The following is an 18,017-nucleotide window of genomic DNA, read 5'->3' as shown; positions in this document are numbered from 1 at the left end:
TTAATCATCATCCTCGTCTACTCGCGCCCGCTTCGGCTGCCGAGAATCATCGTCCTGAAGACCGTAACCCCTCTTTGACGAAGAGTTTTGCTCCACCTCGGACAGGAACTTGTCCACGTTGAAGGGGTCCCCGGCATCCTTTTCAAACTGCACTGGTCCCTCTCTCGCCTGTGAAAAATGTTTGTTAGCACTGCCCTTTGCTCTCGTTCGAAGTGGTGTACTAACCTCGACATCTTCTGTGCCCTTGAACGTCCCCCTACCCAAAGCCTCGCCGAACCGACTGGTCTTTTGGATCTTGGCCATTTCCTTATCACCTGCTGCCTCGTCGTCCTCATCGTCCATGTTGGCTCGCGGGTTATAAATGCTGCCAATGGCCTCTTGAGCGGCGAAAAGCGGCTTGTCGTAGTGGTTGTCCTCGTTGAAGCCGCTGTCGAAGCCGCTGGACTGGTTGAAAAGTCTCGAGTCATACATGGTTTCCTTGGACTGGGTAGGTTTGGCAAGACCAAGAGCAATCTTTTCCGAAATGTCGCGGTTTTGCTCTCTTGCCATGACCTGCACTCTCCTCTCGGCACCCATACGTGACTGGCGAAGCTTCCTCTCCTCCTCACGCATGCGCTCCTTTCGTGCCTTTTCTCTCTCCCGGATCTCAGAGTCCTCCGAACCGTCTGAGTCTTCCGAGTCTGAGCCGCTGTAGCTGCGTGACCGTGACCGTGATCGTGAGTCCCGTCTGCCGCCGCCGGCCCGTTCTTCGCGAGCCTTCTGGGCCAGCATTCTGAGGTTCTCCTCCTTTTGCGCCTTCTCCTTCTCTGCCAGACGCTGTTGCATGGCTGCACGCTGTCTGACTTCCTCGCGGGCGTGCCTGTCTGCGACGTACAGCGCTTCGGAAAATTGAGCAAACTTGTCGTTGATCGCCACGTCCTGGAGTCCGCGTCCATCGGCCGCTAATCTCTTGTCCAAGGGGACGGTGAAACCCTTCGGGTTCTTCCAGTTGGAGACCGGCGGGGGAATGCGCCAATCCTCCTGGTCCTTTGCCGTCAGCTTTCGTGGCGGCGATCTCAGAACGGGAGGTGGCGGGCTCGGTGGACCGCGGGGAATCTTCTTGTGCTTGAACTTGGGAGGCTCCATCGGGTCCCTTTGCCGCTCTACAATCTTCATGATGCGATCCTGCTTGGTCGAGTTGTCACCCATCTGATTTGCCGGCGTGTATCGCACAAATGTCGGATCGTTTCGCTTTCCGACACTGAGCGTCTTTGGCTTCTGGGCGGCTACGGCACCGCTGACCAGCGCTGCCAGTGCATTCTTCGTCTTTTCCGCCGTCGCTTCCACCTCCTCTTGACTGGGTCGGCTCAGGTCGATTTCGCCCGCGTCGGCGCGCTGGCGAAGAGGAATGAGATCCTTGAACGAGGTATGAACGATTCGGTTTTCGGCGTGGCCCTGACGCGCAATGGCCCCGTAGTCGAGCTTGCCCTCGCCGTCGACCTGGATGGCGAGCGCGTTGCTGGTCGTCGCGCCCTTCTTTCCCATGTCGAGCGGGTATTGAGCGATCGGTATCTCGGGGAACGCGCCACCGTCGCCAAAGTCTTCGGGTCCTCGCGGTCGCCATCCTGCTCGCTGTTGGTATGGTGGAGGGCCCGATCGCTTCAGCACGATTTGCGTCTCGTCCAGCTGGCCGGCACCAACGATACGGGGGCCGCGTTGCAGAGCGCGTGAGGGAGCTTCCTCATCTTCTCCAGTGTACTTGGGTTTCGGGAGGGCCGAGGCCAGTGATGCTGCGATCGAGGCCATGATGATCGGCTGCCTTCGTGAAGCTGTGTTTGGATAGAAATGAGAGAGATGTCACCTTGAAATTCGCAAGGCAGGTTATGCGCCTGCTCCGTTTTGGACTAGCGTGGTAATTAAGCGGGTCTGGTGGTCAGTACGTACCTTCACGTCGCTCGCTCCCGTCAGCCTCCCGTTAGCTTTCATCACAACCACTCATCTCCGCTGACAAGTCGAGGAGTTGTGAGTGACACGTCTCTAGGCAAATCTAGTTCCGGAAGAGAGACGAGAGGCACCGGATCGCCGCAAAAGAGAAAGGTTTAAGCATACACCTACGCGCGGCTTCCCGGTTCCCAATGTCGCTAATTCCATCTTCACCGTCTGGTGGCTCTTGGGCGCTTCACCATTGACCATCATATGTTTCCTTTAATGCATTTAACCGACCAAAGCCGGAATTACAGCACACTGTATGTGGCAGGACATTAAATCGGTGGTTAATAATACAATGTTGCATAGTCGACCAAGTCCATTAGATCGGGTGAACTGGTCCCTTAAAAATAAAAACGGTGGTCTTAACTCCTACAGTGATACCTAAATATTGCGGCCTTGGAATATGATGTGCATAGGAAATTCAGTATTAGTCAGAATAGAGCGATATAGAACACTCAACTCCCGGCCATCAGGCTGAATCTGATCATGTCGATTTCAAAGTCAACATAACATTGCGACTCTCCACTCTTTGGATCTTGCCAGACAGAGAAGCATGATAGGTTATGATACCGTCGTGATCTTGGTGCGTCTCTAACTCGACCCTGAAAGTGGCGCGGTAATCTTTAACCATGCGAAAGCCACGTTGCCCATCAGTTATCTTCTTGGTGACGAACTCTACCTCCGTAGCCTGAAATCGAGGGTTTGTGCAAATGCTCAAAAGTGCCTTCTCAAATGCCTCTTCTTGCGAACTCCCCCAGTCGAGATCGTCTTTGACAAGGTCCGGGAAGTTATCCGGGAGGACGTTTCTGGTCGTTAGTAGTTTGTCAGCGCCCACCAACCGATCAGAACCGTAAAGTACGGCGAAGGGCTGTTGACGCGGACTGGCCCATTCCAACGCAAGAGTCAGAGCAAAATCTTCTTCAAAGTTCCTTTTGGACGTGGAATACGAAAATGGTGGGAACCCTGGATAGGTTCCAGGACGGCTTGTACGTCAATGACCAAGGTTCGCTTCGAACGAAGCCTTCTAGTGTGCGTGTGAGAACAATGCGGACGGGTGTGTCGTGCATTCTAAACCCCAGATACATTACAAACGCCCCGTTTGTATACTTGTACAACTTCGTCTCAAATCGAACACCTTTGTTGGTGAGAGTGAACTCGCTTGGTGAGTCCTGTCTCGTGCCAGACCTTTGCATCGTTGAACAGGAGCTGAACTCGCTTGGAGACCTCGCAAAGATACCTCTAGACATCTGAGATCCCACAGTACTCTGGGGAGGGCCCTTCCATGCGAACAGGGACAGATCGTTCGTCTTCCGAGATATCTCTTCCTGAAGGCGACGGAAGGCATTGGATCTTTCGCCATATATCATTGGCATATTAATATCGGAAAATGCCGAGAAGAGAGTAGGCACGGTCCTCGACGCGTTTCGTTTTGCGAGATGCTGCCCAGGACATCTTTACTGTTGTTGGAGTCTGTCGTAAGTTTGAGGAAGACTCTAGAACTGAGCGGCGTATGCCGGTAATTTCTTCCAGCTTATCAAGGCAATCGGCTTTCCGAGAGAACTGCTCCCATTGGGAATCGAAGAATTCTACCTCGCTCGGAGCAATGAGCTCTTGTAAAGTCCATCCTCGAGTGAACCATCGACAGGCAGCGAATGTCTTTTGGGTGTAGGAAAAGACGGACGTCGTTTCTACCTTTTCGACTAGCCTCTCAGACGCTGGTAAGTCCGACAGGAAGACAAAGCAGACGGCGGACTCCTTGTACCACGAGAACATGGAATTGATAGCCTCGCTGAGTTCTGCACTGCTCGACTTGTCGATACAGCAAGTGTCCACCCACGCATAGTGAAGGCCTCGTTGGCGCGCAGGTTCACAGGTCTTCTGAATCTTGGAGAACCCGGACTTATGTCTCTCGCCACTTCGCTCGATGTTGTGGAAGTCTTGAAAGGTCACCTCATCGTCTGCCCAGGTATGCGACAGGATGGCATACTTGATCGACGAAGGCTTCGAGACCTCCTCCAACACCAAACTGTCAGTGTTCACAAGCCACATGCTTTCAGATGTTGTTCTTGTGCTGTCCTTTGGGTTTTGAATTGCAAATAACAGCTTACTGTACGCGGTTTCGAGACTGGATAGTGAGAGTGGAGGGAGCAGCGTCAGTCGGGCAACATTGGTGCATCTGAAGGTGGCACAGATGCCTGATTCGCCATACTGCGCCTCATTCCTTTCAATGCCCTCTTCTGATTTCCCACCTCTCGCTCGTTCTCTTGATAGCAGAACATCTCTTCTTAATATACTCTGCAAAACCCCAAGATACACTGTCCCAAATGGTGTCTTTATTGCTTATGCAACTTAGTAGACCAGATGATCATTACCTCAATACGTTAAACCAGCGTCATCTCGGCAACACTCACCTTTACGGCATAGACAACCAGCGCAATAGAAAAGCTTTTCTTCCACCACAGCACGAATACTCATTCATTAATAATCCTATTTTTGGAATCTTGATCTCTTTCTTCTACCATGGGCATTCGGCTTTATTCACTTCGTGGCCTAAGTAATGCTTCAGAAACCGCGGAAAATGACACCGCCAAAGTCAAATAAACCGTCACTCTCCTCTCCCGTAGCATTTCTATGAATCTTTTGCTATTCCGCACACTATATCTCATATTTAATCTATATACTCACACTGATATCTTCAGTAACTTCGTACTACGAAGAAAAGGCTGAAGATCCAATAACAAGCTTCCTTTCTGCTCCTACACTGCTCTTACACCGCTATAAGAGCTTTGGCACTTTCGTTCTTATTGGAATACGAGGGCATAAAAGAGGTAACTTGGAGGCGGTAAGGGCCGTTTGCAACGACCTTTCCGCACCTACTTCAACTTCGAAAGAATCCATGGGCCTCGGTCACTCTTTACTCCTTCCATATACATATCTACGCCAGTGGCAGATTATTGAGCTCGTACCGGCCCAGAGACCTTTCCCTTCTGGCGTGTATACCAACAATGCCAGCAGTTTTTGTCCCAGTTATGAACCACTCAGCAGGCGACTGCCGTTTTTATGAACATGAGGAACAAGATGAACCTCACCATAAGAATCGCAAGGGCTTTACCTCATTCAGATTGCCTTTCTCGTGACCCACTCTCTCGTCAGTTTTGGCTGGATTGTTGATAGGCTGATGGACTTACAATATGGAGGTTTTCGGTGTTGTTTCTATACTATTTCTAAACTAATTGTCAATCTATCCTAGACGAAGAGCCGCAGGTCTAGTTATCCGTGGGAGCTATGTGACTTGTGCACATATACACTATTGTCAATTTGGCTATCTGTATTTTTCCTGAAATGCCTCGACGAATAAATACACTGAGACCAAGAGTTTGATCTCTCAGAACCGGCAAAGTCACTGGCAATCAATGAAGACAGGTTTCTCACCCAATACAGCCCGGACAAGACTTAACCCTGGCGATCCGCTTTGCGTCTGCCTTGCGACGAGAACTGCGAGGAATGAAACATAGTCACTTTCGTCGGAGTAAGACATGCTTATGGGACTAGATCAAAAGTCAGGTTCGAACAGGTAAGTAAGAACGTAAAGTTCGCCATTCTAATGCGTCATGAGATCATCTCACGATCCGCGATCTAAGGTCTAAGCAGCTAATCGAGCCAGCCACTCTTATATACAGCGGCAATATATACATTAAAGTTCGAACACCGCCTAAGATATCCCCGACGGCTTGATTACACAACACCATAAAACAGATATCCACTACTGCTTGCGGCACAACTTGCTGTTCTGCGAAGGCAAGTTGCCCATAATCATCTCCGACATCTCCCAGCTCTCGGAACCGACGCCGTTCTGCGCGTAGAAGACATCGTTGGGGTCATACTTCTTCTTAAGCTCGAGGGCTTTTGCGTACTTTGTACCCCAAAAAGCCTGGGTGAAGTCGGGCTCGATGTAGTCCGACTCGGACATGTACGCGCCCGCGCCGGGGGAGACGTCGCGCCAGCGCTGCATCCAGTCGAACGTGAGCTTATCGCTGGCCGTCTTGATGACGGTCTCGTTGGCGGTCGGGTCCCAGAGGGCGGCGGTGATGCAGTGCATGACAGCCTCGCGCCACGCCGGGTTGACGGCGTTGTCGGGGTACCCCGTCTTGGGCGCCGCCATCATGTTGAAGGCCACGATGTAGCCGCCCTCCTCGGACACGGACTTGATGGCCTCAAAGGTGGCGTTGAGCTTGGTCCCGTCTTCCCAGTTGGCTCTGGGGAAGAGACGGCTGGCTTGGCGGATGGCGTTGGATCCCCAGGGCTCCAGCGGGAACGAGTTTTGCCAGGCCGAGTAGAAGTTGTCGTACTCGGTGTAAACGGGCTCAACGACGAGGCCCATCGCGGCCCACTTGGCAAAGAGGGGAGCCGCGAGATCAGCAAGTTCGGTCTTCGTCATGTTGGGTGCCCACCAAGGGCCCATGTCGAAGGCGAAGGAGGTGCCGAGGTTCTGGATGCGGAAGTATCCGTAGTTGGCGTTGTCGACAGCGTACTCGACAAAGCCGTCAAAGTAGAAGCGCAGCGCGGTCCAGAACTGGTCGGTGGTCAAGTTGTCACCGCTGGAGAAGGCAAAGGTCATGGTAGTGATGTTCATCTTGGGCTGTGCCTTGACGACGGCAGAGGTGACAACGCCGTACGTGGAGCCGCCACCACCGCGGATGGCCCAGAATAGGTCAGAGTTCTGGGACTCGCTGGCTGTCACAAAGCGGCCGTCGGCAGTGACGACTTCGAAGGAGAGGACATTGTCCGCCGCCATGCCGTACAGACCGGACATGGGGCTGTGCCCGCCGCCCTGGACGTAACCGCCCATGACACCCACGGTCTGTCCCTCTCCGCCGACAGCGGTGACACCGTACTTGTTGGCAGCCTCGTAGATCTCGTACGCCTGGACGCCGGCGCCGAGCTTGAAAGCAGGACCGCTGTACGAGTCCTGCTGGTAGCTCTCGTAAAAGTCAATGTTCTTGAACTTGTGTGTCCAGATGGATAGGGCACCGTAGCCGGTAGACTTTGCGCCAAAGTCATGGCCAGTGTTCTTGACGACGAGGCGGAGGTTGAGGTTGCGTGCAAAGTTGACAGCCAGCTGGACGTGGGCAACGGTGGTGGCCTCGACAACGTAGGAAGGCAGGCCGCCGACCTTGCAGTTGGTCTCGCCGACATTGATGGTAGGGGGCATGCAGTTGAGGCCCTCAAAGAGGACGGCGTTAATGGCCGTGGGGTCCTCGGTGTGGTAGTATGATCCGTTGACCCAGTTGGCGGTCAAGAAGTCGCACTTTGCCTGATCGTAGTTGCCGAAATCATCGTAGCAGACAGAGGCCTCAGGGATGGTTTTGGTGAGAGCACCTCCCAGAAGGAGGTTGAAGATGTCCCAGACAAGGCCGATCGGGTACAGGAGGTCTCCGGGATAGGTCTTGCATCGGCCAAAGAGCGATCTCTTTTTGACCGAAGATCCATCCTCGAAGCCAAACAGGGAGATGTTGGACAGCTGGAGCGCTGTGAGGTTGGCAAGGACGGCATCGGTGAGCTGAAGCTTTTCCTCTTCAGAAAGGCCGGCAGAGGTGCTGGCGATGGAGACGTCAGCAACCTCAGCGGCCGGGGCAATAGTCGAGGCGTCGGCGGCTAGGACATATAAGTCAGTTACCTCAGTCTTCGAAGGTTTGAATAGACGGTAGAATACTCACCAACTTCTTGACCGTCGACGACGATAGTCTGGGCCGCAGCCAAGTGGCTGACAGACAGCAGAGCCGCCGTCAAGAGGGAACGCATCGAAGACATGGTTACCACGTGGGGTCAGACGCGAGTGCTGCTGATGGACGGATGGGGAGCAGTAAGAGACAATTAACAGAGATGGGACGAAGTGCTTCAAATATAAGACCTCGCGGATCTAATTCGCGGTTCTTCCAACGACAACAGCGGGGTGAACGCGTGGAGACCGAGATGAGCAAATGGAACGTTGGACCGTTGGATAATGGGAACAGACGGTAGAGAGGCCGAAGCGGTGGGATACCCGTTTGCAAAGGACGAGAACCAACATGTGCTATGCCACCTAGAAGGGAATCGAACGATGGTCGACGAGGTATAATAGCGGGCAGGAGTGGGCTCGATGGCAATAGTGTTGCTGTACGTCTGGGAGGCATTACCTTATTGCGTATTGATGTAGGTCAAAGCATCCACGGTCCACGGCCGAGAGGCAATGTTTGCAAGGGCTATTCTACACTATCCGTACGGATAGAACCCATGCCTTTCTCAGGAGGCCATAAGAGAGGGGGCGTGAAGGGGGCAAAGGGACAAGAACGAGGAAGAGCCCAATATTGACGGCCGAGACTTCTCTCCGGAGCAACTGATAGCGGCGGATGCGTGGCAAGCATCCTTCGCCCGGGGTTCCAGAATTGGTCAAATGTGCTCGTTGATAGCAGGCATTGAAGTGTATCCTACCAGAGACGAGGCCCCGTCCGAGGGAGATGAACAATGCTGACCTCCTCGTGGGAGATGATGGGTTAGGGGCAATCCTGGAGGCGAGGTTGCCATGCTCGGAGCCGTTGCCAAAGAGTCTCATGGACTTTGTAGTTAGCACAACACAAAAAGGCACTCACATACCCATAGAGTACTCAGTAGTCACAGGAGAGAGAGAAGATGACCTGGCCGGTCCAACAGACCTGCAGCTTCATCTCCACTTGAACTCGGCACCGGCAAGGGTCCGGTGCGGACTGCGCGTACGTTGAGTGGCTGGACGTTGCACATCGGAGCCTGGATCTTGGCAACCTTGGCCGAGATGGTGGCCCCCCGCAACTCTCTCACCCTCAGGGATTATGGCCCCGGCCCTTGCATGTACAGTTGCCAACTCGGCCCTTGGTCTTGCAAGTTGCTGCGAGCCGGCGCAAGGTGGCCGGCCGGTCGGTAGGTTCGCCGTCCTACGGCATGCCAGTGCGCATCAACGGTCAACGGAGCAAGAGTCTAGCTTGGGAAATTCGTTCGGAATGAGTACTCGTCACATGAGATTGTTCAGGCAGGCATGTTTAGCAATGTCAGTTCATGCCTCATTGTGTTGACTTTTCAAAACTCTGGAATTGGATGAACCGTCTGAGCTGAGAGTAAGGTTTTAGGTAAGGCAACGTCTATTGAGCGAGTCAAGTTGTTACATTCCAACAAGATTTCTGTAACACTCTTGAGCTTCTCGTCTTTTTCATTGCTTCTTTTCCTTCTTCGTACTCCACGAAAGGTTCCACTTGGTCCGTTTTGCTACTCATATTTAGGTCCACACGGCCGCACAAGAACATAACCAACAACCAACAGTCCAACGCTAGCTCAGGCGTGCATGTATTTCGTATGGGAGATTTGCATACGCAAGATTCTTCATCGCAAGGATTATTGGGCCCCCCTTAGCTGTCCGCGGTATCCCAGCCAGTTGCCAGATTTGGCTGGTAAGAAGACAGCAAGGTTGAAGCCGGTCTTACACAAAGTCCCCGAAATCCTTTTCTCGCACAATTCTCCTTGTTTGGTTGGCTCTGGGAAAAGAACAGAGGAGGTCACCATGTGATCAAGGCACAGTCACTCCTGGCGCAAAGATGAGCGCAAGGACTGCGAACGGTATTTCACTAGCGATTCAGTCATGTACCAAGGGGTCGAGCCTTGAGGATGGCGGAGACACGCTCGATAGAAGAGAGGGATTCTCCATGTTATGACCACGATCCGGCTGTTTCGTTTTGCTCCCGACGTGTTTAGGTTCGTAAAGAACCCATCATCCCTTTTTTTTATTTTTCTTTTGAGACGAAAGCTTAAGCCTGTCACGACGACACTGCTGAGTTGTGTATGTAAGTGTGATATTTTGTTGGCCGCCCACATTACGGAGACGAAGACTCGTAACGATAAAAGGGAGGGCTTACTGAGCGAGCATTCATCCGAAATTGTCAAGAGAAGAGGAAGGGCTTGGGAGAACAAATCTGCGGCATGGTGCAGTAGGATCACCTCGAGGCCGAAACTCCTTCTTTCTTTTTCGTTCTCACTCACTCACACCTTTGCCTGCCGGTTGGTCGGCATGCATGACGTGGAGGGAGAGTGGCCCGGGTGTTGGCAACCCCTGTCCCGCGCAGAATAGATTGAGGGCGAATTAATATATGCTCGGCGGGGGCAGCGGGCTTGCAAATCCTGTCGGACCATCGGGTGCCGCGCCCTGTCTTCCCGCGAGGTGATCATTCAAAGCAAAGACCACCTTTGGATCTCTGCAACAATACGGGTTTTCCGATATCTTATCAGTTTCGGCGCCTTGTTCTGGGGTATTAGTTGGGGAGGGCAGTGCCATCCATAGACGTTTTGGCGATGATGGACGTCTATGACAAGTCGATGTCAGATACCAAAAACATCGGGAATCTTCAATACGCGGCACGTCACCGAATTCGCGGCAAAGCAAGCAGAAAGTAGGTGTGACAGCACGGCAGTCGTAAAGTTCCCGACGGACCTGCGTCTTTTTTCTTTCTTCTTCATGTCAACGTGGGAAAGCCGAGACACATGGGACTTCCCGTGGGTAATCTGCTGTGCCGCCGGTGGCAATGCATGGATTTCTTCAGGAGACCCGTCAGTTCTTCAGAGAACTTGCTTCAGTCTTCGTCAGCTGTCAACCCAATCCCGTCGGCCTCGCGAGAACTAGAGGCCGCATGCATAGAACTTGAGTAGGAGAGTCTAGCCATATCCGCCAATCTCGGCTTCCGAGTTCCTGCTCTTTCACAAGTATACACATCACTCTCTCGCGTCTTGTCGCCTCCCTTCCCTAACCAAGTATTGAAGAGCGAGACCGGGGCCCTATTCCCACTGCCTATCCGTACCTACATGCATCCCTACGGAGTACATGCACTTCGTATGCAGAGACTGCAGAAGCAGTGAACGCGGCTCGATGCCCAACTCAGCAATTCGCTCAACGGCGGCCGCAGCTGCGCTAGCGAAAAGTCCCAGGTTCGCAAGCTCAGCGTATCTGTAGTGTAGTGTGTAATTCCAGGTTGGTTTCACCTGGTCCGAACTTGCTGCGGAACCCCGGTGTACCTGCATCCCGGGATTCGGCCTGGAAACATGGGTTCGTCGGCCACAGTCCTTAGCCACTAACAACAATTATACGAAGTCACCAACGCTCATCAAGTACACAACTGTGACAACCATCCAAACCCCGGTCTGGGCCCACGAGTGACTGTACGTCAACCTCTAGCCATCGTTCGATAACCCAGAGTCTCCAAGAAAATGCTACTCCGATGAAGCTCCATTGCTCCACGCCTGCCAGATGGCCGCCCGCGATCGCTGCAGGCAACCCACCCTCGCAGTCCTCACTCACACCCCCAGTCCCACGGTCTGCTCCTACAGGCCGGCCTTTGAGCAGCGAGGCTCGCCTTTAATTTACACAGCAGCCTATCCGTACAGTCTATTCCTTCTCACCATGGAGCGATAGGAGGGGGCAAATGCGAGCGGCTTCGGGTTCTTTTCCTCGTTGGGCAGCATAACGGGGGGACACATCCGCCCCTCTCTTCCCACTCCAGGCTGGAGTCGCTGGTCTATCCGTACAGCCCGACACCCCTCTCCCCATCTTTGCCAAGTAAGCTTGTTGACGGGAACTCACAGACATGAGACCATTTTGCAACGTCCAGAAGCTGTCAAGGAAGACAATGGAAGGAGTGTAATGGACGGGAAGGTTGCTTTCTTGGTACGCCACTGACGCTCGGCAGTCTCAACGGTTACTAGTCATGGCGCTGCCTCTTATTGAGGAGAAGCAAATCTACAGTTTGGGCTCCCAAGCAGCGACATATTCCCACATAGATCGACGGCGGGATGGTGTGGAACTGGGAAGAAAGTACCAAACATCTGGGTTCTTCCTCGACCCCCCTCAATGTCTGCTCGGGGGCTGTACCTACATCGTTAAGAATTTGACTGCCCGACACAAGGATATCGATCGAACTCTTGGCCAGCGAAGATGATATCCTTGCCAGATGTAAAGCAGCAGGAGCAGGCGCCAAGGGGGTGTGGGAGAAAGAAGAATCCTGGTGTAGGGATTTGCCAGCACCTCCGTCCTTCTCCCCAAAGAGCAGCTCCAGTTTCTCTTCCCACAGCCGCACCCACATGACTGGTAACAGGATCTGTTTTGGAAAGCCAGGGCCGCCACATTTCGTGTAAAGCTGTTCAGACTCTAGAGGGCAAAGACCACCGAGAGGTCCTCCTCGATTGGCCCTGCCTGCCTGCCGCTATTCCGTTTCTTCTCCTGTATCCCGGCCCTGTCTTGCTTCAAGTCTAGGAAGAGGCAGACAGGCTGACCTTTTTCATTACATCTTTGTAGCCAAGTTCTGTCGTCTCTTTTTTGACCTGTGTGGCCACCCCTACCTGAGTTGTACGTCTTTCACTTCAAGACGTGCAAGAAGAGTTTGAAGAAAAAGGCGTTTCCTTTCCAAGCAAGCTGCATTCTTACCCCAGGAGGGCAATGGCATATAGAATCTACCTCTATCCCCATCCTGTCTTTCTGAACCGTTTCCCACGCCCTCGCATCAGATATCTGACCCCCGTTTGTTGGTCAAGGCTCTCTTGAGCTTGAAATGAAAACTGGTATACACCTTGGCAGAACTCTCAATCTGACGAAGATCGAGTACGTCCAACATGTCTCAGGCCGTAGCGGCGCTGGTCCACGCGGCTCAGTTAAGGGACACAAGTAGCACCTCGGCGGCGCTACCACCCATCACCGACGACTATCCGTACCCTTATTCCTCTCTGCAACATACCGGTTTCTTTGTGCTATTCTTCTTTCCGACGATTGCTCTCCTCGTGGTAGGCCTACGGGTGTATAGTCGAGTCTCAACCAAACAATTTGGCTGGGGTCAGTTGAATCCAAGACCTCGATCTGAGTTGACATTCTCTCCCAATGAACTGTAACTAATCTTTGCCGATGCAGATGATGGCTTGATTTGCTTTGCCATGGTAAGTCTGACAGCTCGAATATCTCACCTCCCTAAGTAGTTACCAACATTGAACCCTCCAGGCAGATTCCATTGCCGAGACGGCAGCATCATACATGGGAATGCGGTTAGGATTCATCGGCATTCACGTCAGCGACATACCCCTCGAAGCCGACAGCCGCCTCGGGAGCCTCTGGAACTACATCATCCAGCTGCTGTACAACCCAATCCTGGCCATCGTCAAGACGTCGGTGCTAATGTTCCTGCTCCGGCTCAGCGGCCAGAAGAGGTCGGTCCGGTACGCCATCCACGCGCTTAACGTCTTCAACATTGCGCTCGGCATCGCCATCTTCACGACGATCATCTTCCAGTGCCAGCCCATCAGCTACTTTTGGGAAAAGGCGGGTCGGAACCCGCCGACGGAGGGCAAGTGTATCGACATGGCCGCCTTCTACGTCAGCACCGCCTCCCTCACCATCTTCACCGACGTGCTGGCCCTGGCCTTGCCCTTTTGGATCTTCCTCGGGCTCAAGATGCCTCTCCGCGTCAAGATGGCTCTTCTTGCAGTATTTGGGCTCGGCGCTGTGTAAGTCACAAGGTCATGACATATACAACTTTCGGGCATACCCCCCCTTTTGCTAATACACCTTTATCTCGTAGTGTCACCGCCGTCAGTGTCCTCCGCCTCGCATGGCTAATCGAGATATCCTATCACATCAACCAGCAAGACCCGACCTACGACATCCGCTTCACCTACTCCGCCGTCGAAACGAACCTAGCCATCATCACAGCCTCTGCTCCCGCGCTGCGCGGCCTCTTCCTCCGTTGGTTCCCCAAGTTCTTCGCCTCCCTCAAGAGCTCCTCCAACGGTCGCTATGGAGGCGGCTACGTGCGCAGCGGCGATCCGACCAAGAAGTCCCGCAACACGGTGGCGACGGCCACGGCCACGACGGGAACCAGAGGCCGCTCGAATACCGCGCGCAACGCCGCCGACGCGTTTCAGCTCAAGAGCATGAAAGGCCGGTCCGAGATCCGGGGCCACTCACCCACTACGAGCGAGGAGGAGATTATGACGTACGACGGGATCATGCGCACGACGGAAGTGAATATCGTGTACGACGAACGAAGGGATTCGACGCCGCGTGGGGGTGGCGGGAGGAGAGATGCTGCGCCTAGGGATAGGGATAGGGATGCGGGTGCGGGCAAACGCGATTACGACGCAAAGCTATATTCGACGACCAGCTCGGGAAGTTTCTGATGAAGTGAGGGCGGGAACCTCGTCTGCCTTTCTGATGCAAGTTGCTTTTTTAACTATTGATGACCATGTATAGAAGAATACCAAACCACATAGCGAATTCGTCCTATTGCCACCTCACTTTGAGGTGGGATGCGGTGGGCGTGAACGAACAATTAGATAGACCAAAGACGAACCCTCCACTGGGACTGCATGTATTAAGATGCTGTGTTATAGCATCAAGCTGACCCAGGAAACAGAAATAGAGAGTTCACGCACACACCCCCATCTGGAAACTTTTGTCACTCAACTTGACACTTGCTCAATGGAACCTCATCGCTTTGACATTGCATGAATGGCCCATATCAGGGCTGTTCTATTGCCCCCCGCATGATCTGGGCTGACGAGTCTTCGCGGCTCTGCAACCTGTAAGAGAGTTTGCAACCTCCAGCGCCCCCGGTTTTCGACTACACATCAACCTACATGAATCGCAGAAAGTAGTATTCCGAGCAAAATGCCTTGGAACGCAGCAACAATGACAGAGAGGCTTTGCGGCTGTAACAATTCACCCACCGGAAGGGATCAGAGAGTTGAGCATGGTAGCAACCGCCACCTATCCGACGATGACGGTTTTCCCCGTCGCGCCATTTTCAGAGAGAGAGTCTAGCTGCCTCGTTTCTCCCCTTTTCTCTTTCGAATGAACAGTCACAACGCCCTTGTCACCTACTCCACGGATGGAACGACGATGCCACCCGGAGCGGAGAATCTGGGCCGGGTATGAAAGACCACTTTCCAACTTTCAAGTCTCGAGGAATGTTCCTCGCGATATTGCGCATGCCGGACCGAGTCGTGGCATTGCGCCATCCTTCACTCTCACTTTCTATGTGCCTTCTCTTTTTGGAAGGGCCCCAAGCTGTAATCTTACGAATTTTCTCATCGTCTACTCATCAGTTGGTAGAATTGGTACTTTGCGAATTGAGTTTTGCCCGTCCAAGGCACTATTGCTTCTCCTGCTGAACTCTGCATACGCCGGCGCTGTATCTGTACCAAGTTCTGAAATGCTCGTATCAAGCTCTGATAGATGAATCTATGGCAGGGTTGTTGACTGGCGCCTCTAACGTTTCTTCGTATGGGAAGCTGCCAAAATCTTCCTCTGCATGAGGTAGGGCAGAAGATAGGCTCCCCGCTACGCAAGCCATACTCGAAGAGAGGATGGGGTCGGATGATCGCATGCGGTCTTGGCGAGGGTCTCCCTGTGCATGCTTTCGAGCTAGAAGGGCGCATGTCCAGCAGGTATTGGCACGGATAATGTAGGGCGCAAAGCTTCAGGTTCACCGCTGAAGAGAACATGATCGGCCTAGGCACCGTGTCTCGATCAGTGCTAGCCGCTCGTATCTCTCCGAAATGAATTTCCCCAGAGTATTCGTGGTGCGTGATGGAGGTACAAAAGTACTGACCTGTGCAGCCAGACCACGTTGTCAGGTATTTGTGATGAAAGATAACGTTGGACCTGGTGCGAGATATCGCGAGCGGTGTAGAACGGGCCTAAGACTCTTGCAGTGTAGGCGGAATATGGTCGAAAAAATTGCCATGACTCGACGTCAAAGATTGAGGGTTGACGGCATTGTTCACCCGTGGCTCGTACCACCAGCTACGGGTCGAGAGTGAGCCCTTGAAGCCTAGAAAGACGAGAAGATAATACCGCCTGAAAGGGCGATGCGGTCGTTCCCTCTTACCTGCCGCCGAGTCTTTCGGCACGAGGCGTTGCGCAGCCGCATACCTGTCAGTCGATCATTCAAATTGGGGACGATTCCAGAAGTTGAGGCGAGTCTTCTTTTGGAACGTCAATGCTCACGGGCTGGGCCCCCCATCGATCCCATCTTTGCAAGTTGTTCGGAATCATCCGTTCCGCTGGATTGAGGCTTTAATGGACATGTTCATCTGAAGTTGAAAAGAAAGTTGGATGAAAGCCGTGATGAAGTCAGGAGCAAGCCTGAGGTGGAATACCTCACCTTCGGTATGCATTAGATGAGGATGATGTAATTATGCGAGTTGGCCCAATTGGGTGTCCCGCAACGGTCGGGTTGCGAACCCCACCGCGGGGTAGTCGACGGTACCAGAGCTTTCCATGTAATTGAATGATATCTAGTTCGACACGTTCACTATACGCCTACATTAGAGCGAAAACCAGCCAGAAACAGAGAAGGCTCGCTAATTCATTTTAGACATCAATCTCCTACACTAAAGCTCACCTACAGTTTCCTAACATGGCGGGTAAAGATGTGGTTGTGACCGGAGCCACTGGTCTCCTCGGAAGACAGGTATCGCGGGCGTTTGACATGAAGAGTTGGAACGTCAAGGGTACGGGATACTCTCGCGCCGATGGCGTCTCCGTCTTCAAAGTCGACCTCGGCAAGACCTCTGATGTTGAAAAGTTTCTTGATGAATCCAAGTAAGGCCACCTTCATCATGCTGATAGCCTGTACCATACCCTACTGACGATCATGGTAGGCCTCAGGTAGTTGTGCACTGTATGTACACCAGCATCCTCTGCATAAGACAAAAAATTTTCAGCACAAGCTCACACAATAGTATAAACAGGCGCCGCCCAGAGGTTCCCAGACAAGGTGGACAGCGACCCGGACGCCGCCCGCGCCCTCAACGTCGAGGCCACACGGTCTCTCGCCAAGCTCTGCGCCGCCCGCTCGACCTTGCTCATCTACATCTCGACCGACTACGTCTTCTCGGGAAAGCAAGGTGACGCCCCCTACGAGGCTGAAGCGGAGACGGGGCCGACGAACCTCTATGGCCAGACCAAGCTGGACGGCGAGCGCGCCGTACTGGAGGAGTACAGGGCTGCCGGCCGCGCGGGGCTGGGTCTCGTCCTTCGTGTGCCTGTGCTGTACGGAAAGGCGGACACGCCGGCGGAGAGCGCAACCAATGTTCTCATGGACACGCTGTGGAAGACGCAGGACGGGGGCGCCAAGGTGAAGATGGATCACTGGGCGATCCGGTATCCGACCAACACGGAGGATATTGGGCGCGTGTGCCATGGTAAGTTGCGAGCTGCTTAACGAGAGCAACGAACGTACATGGCTGACGAGGACTGCAGATATCGCCGAAAAGTACCTCGGGGCCGAGGACCGTAGCTCGTTCCCCAAGATCCTGCAGTTTTCCAGCGAGGACAAGATGACAAAGTACGAAATTTGCCAAAAGTTTGCGGATATTATGGATCTCTCCATGGACGGCATCATTGCGAACACGGAGGGCAACGACCCGAACGCGAGTGTCCAGCGGCCGTACGACTGTCATCTTAGCACGCGGGCTCTCAAGGACCTGGGTATTGATGTGTCGACAAGTGACTTCATCGGGTGGTGGAGGCGCGAAGTGCATGCTTTCCGGCACTGAACGTGGCTTCATCGTGTCTCACTGGGATAAATGTGTATATCTGGACAATCTCGGTGCGCAGATTCGAACTCGACTAGACTTGCATCGAGGGGAACGCTGTGATGTGGCGTAGAAGGCGGTGGCTTCACGGGGCAAGGGCCTCTTTGGTCACAGATATGATGTGCCCGTGTCTCCTCGGTTTTTCACAGGATGCTTACCTGGTGTTGAATCGCAACGAGTCGATACAAAAGTAGAGACATCAACAAGTGGCATATCTGAGTTTAGGCTATTGACTTGTCTCATGCGGCTATACCCAGCAGTAGTCACAAAATGCGAAAGAGAAAAGTAATAAGGAAGAAGAATTAAGAAAGAGAAAAATGATCAACTGTAGAACCAGGATTTGGAAGCTTCAGTTCAAGTAAAGCCACATTTGAAATTACGGGTGTCTTGGTTCCTACGATCCGAAGATCCCA

The 18,017-nt window shown here is 53.1% G+C and overlaps 5 protein-coding genes across 5 annotated transcripts; 2 read left to right on the top strand and 3 right to left on the bottom strand.

Annotated features, from left to right (window-relative positions):
- CPAR01_08589 (SKIP/SNW domain-containing protein) lies at window positions 1–1,785 on the bottom strand (the record flags this gene model as incomplete). The annotated part of the gene is made up of 1 exon (XM_060492857.1): window positions 1–1,785. The coding sequence occupies one exon, from the start codon at window positions 1,783–1,785 to the stop codon at window positions 1–3; it is 1,785 nt and encodes a 594-aa protein (XP_060349227.1).
- Window positions 1,786–3,342: 1,557 nt separating this feature from the next.
- Window positions 3,343–4,017, bottom strand: CPAR01_08588 (HET domain-containing protein; the record flags this gene model as incomplete). The annotated part of the gene is made up of 1 exon (XM_060492856.1): window positions 3,343–4,017. The coding sequence occupies one exon, from the start codon at window positions 4,015–4,017 to the stop codon at window positions 3,343–3,345; it is 675 nt and encodes a 224-aa protein (XP_060349226.1).
- A 1,714-nt stretch (window positions 4,018–5,731) lies between these two features.
- CPAR01_08587 (FAD binding domain-containing protein) lies at window positions 5,732–7,779 on the bottom strand (the record flags this gene model as incomplete). Its single annotated transcript, XM_060492855.1, has 2 exons — window positions 5,732–7,623; window positions 7,686–7,779. The coding sequence occupies 2 exons, from the start codon at window positions 7,777–7,779 to the stop codon at window positions 5,732–5,734; spliced, it is 1,986 nt and encodes a 661-aa protein (XP_060349225.1).
- Window positions 7,780–12,627: 4,848 nt separating this feature from the next.
- Window positions 12,628–14,181, top strand: CPAR01_08586 (CFEM domain-containing protein; the record flags this gene model as incomplete). The annotated part of the gene is made up of 4 exons (XM_060492854.1): window positions 12,628–12,844; window positions 12,920–12,945; window positions 13,007–13,509; window positions 13,584–14,181. 4 exons carry the CDS (start codon window positions 12,628–12,630, stop codon window positions 14,179–14,181), a joined length of 1,344 nt encoding a protein of 447 aa, XP_060349224.1.
- Window positions 14,182–16,424: 2,243 nt separating this feature from the next.
- CPAR01_08585 (RmlD substrate binding domain-containing protein) lies at window positions 16,425–17,565 on the top strand (the record flags this gene model as incomplete). Its single annotated transcript, XM_060492853.1, has 4 exons — window positions 16,425–16,609; window positions 16,669–16,688; window positions 16,759–17,211; window positions 17,270–17,565. The coding sequence occupies 4 exons, from the start codon at window positions 16,425–16,427 to the stop codon at window positions 17,563–17,565; spliced, it is 954 nt and encodes a 317-aa protein (XP_060349223.1).
- Between the last annotated feature and the right edge of the window lie 452 nt (window positions 17,566–18,017).

Source organism: Colletotrichum paranaense (genome assembly GCF_030867605.1).
Source record: "Colletotrichum paranaense strain IMI 384185 chromosome Unknown Scaffold_6.1, whole genome shotgun sequence".
NCBI classification, from domain to species: Eukaryota; Fungi; Ascomycota; class Sordariomycetes; order Glomerellales; family Glomerellaceae; genus Colletotrichum; species Colletotrichum paranaense.
This window is presented reverse-complemented; position numbering and strand designations above follow the sequence as displayed.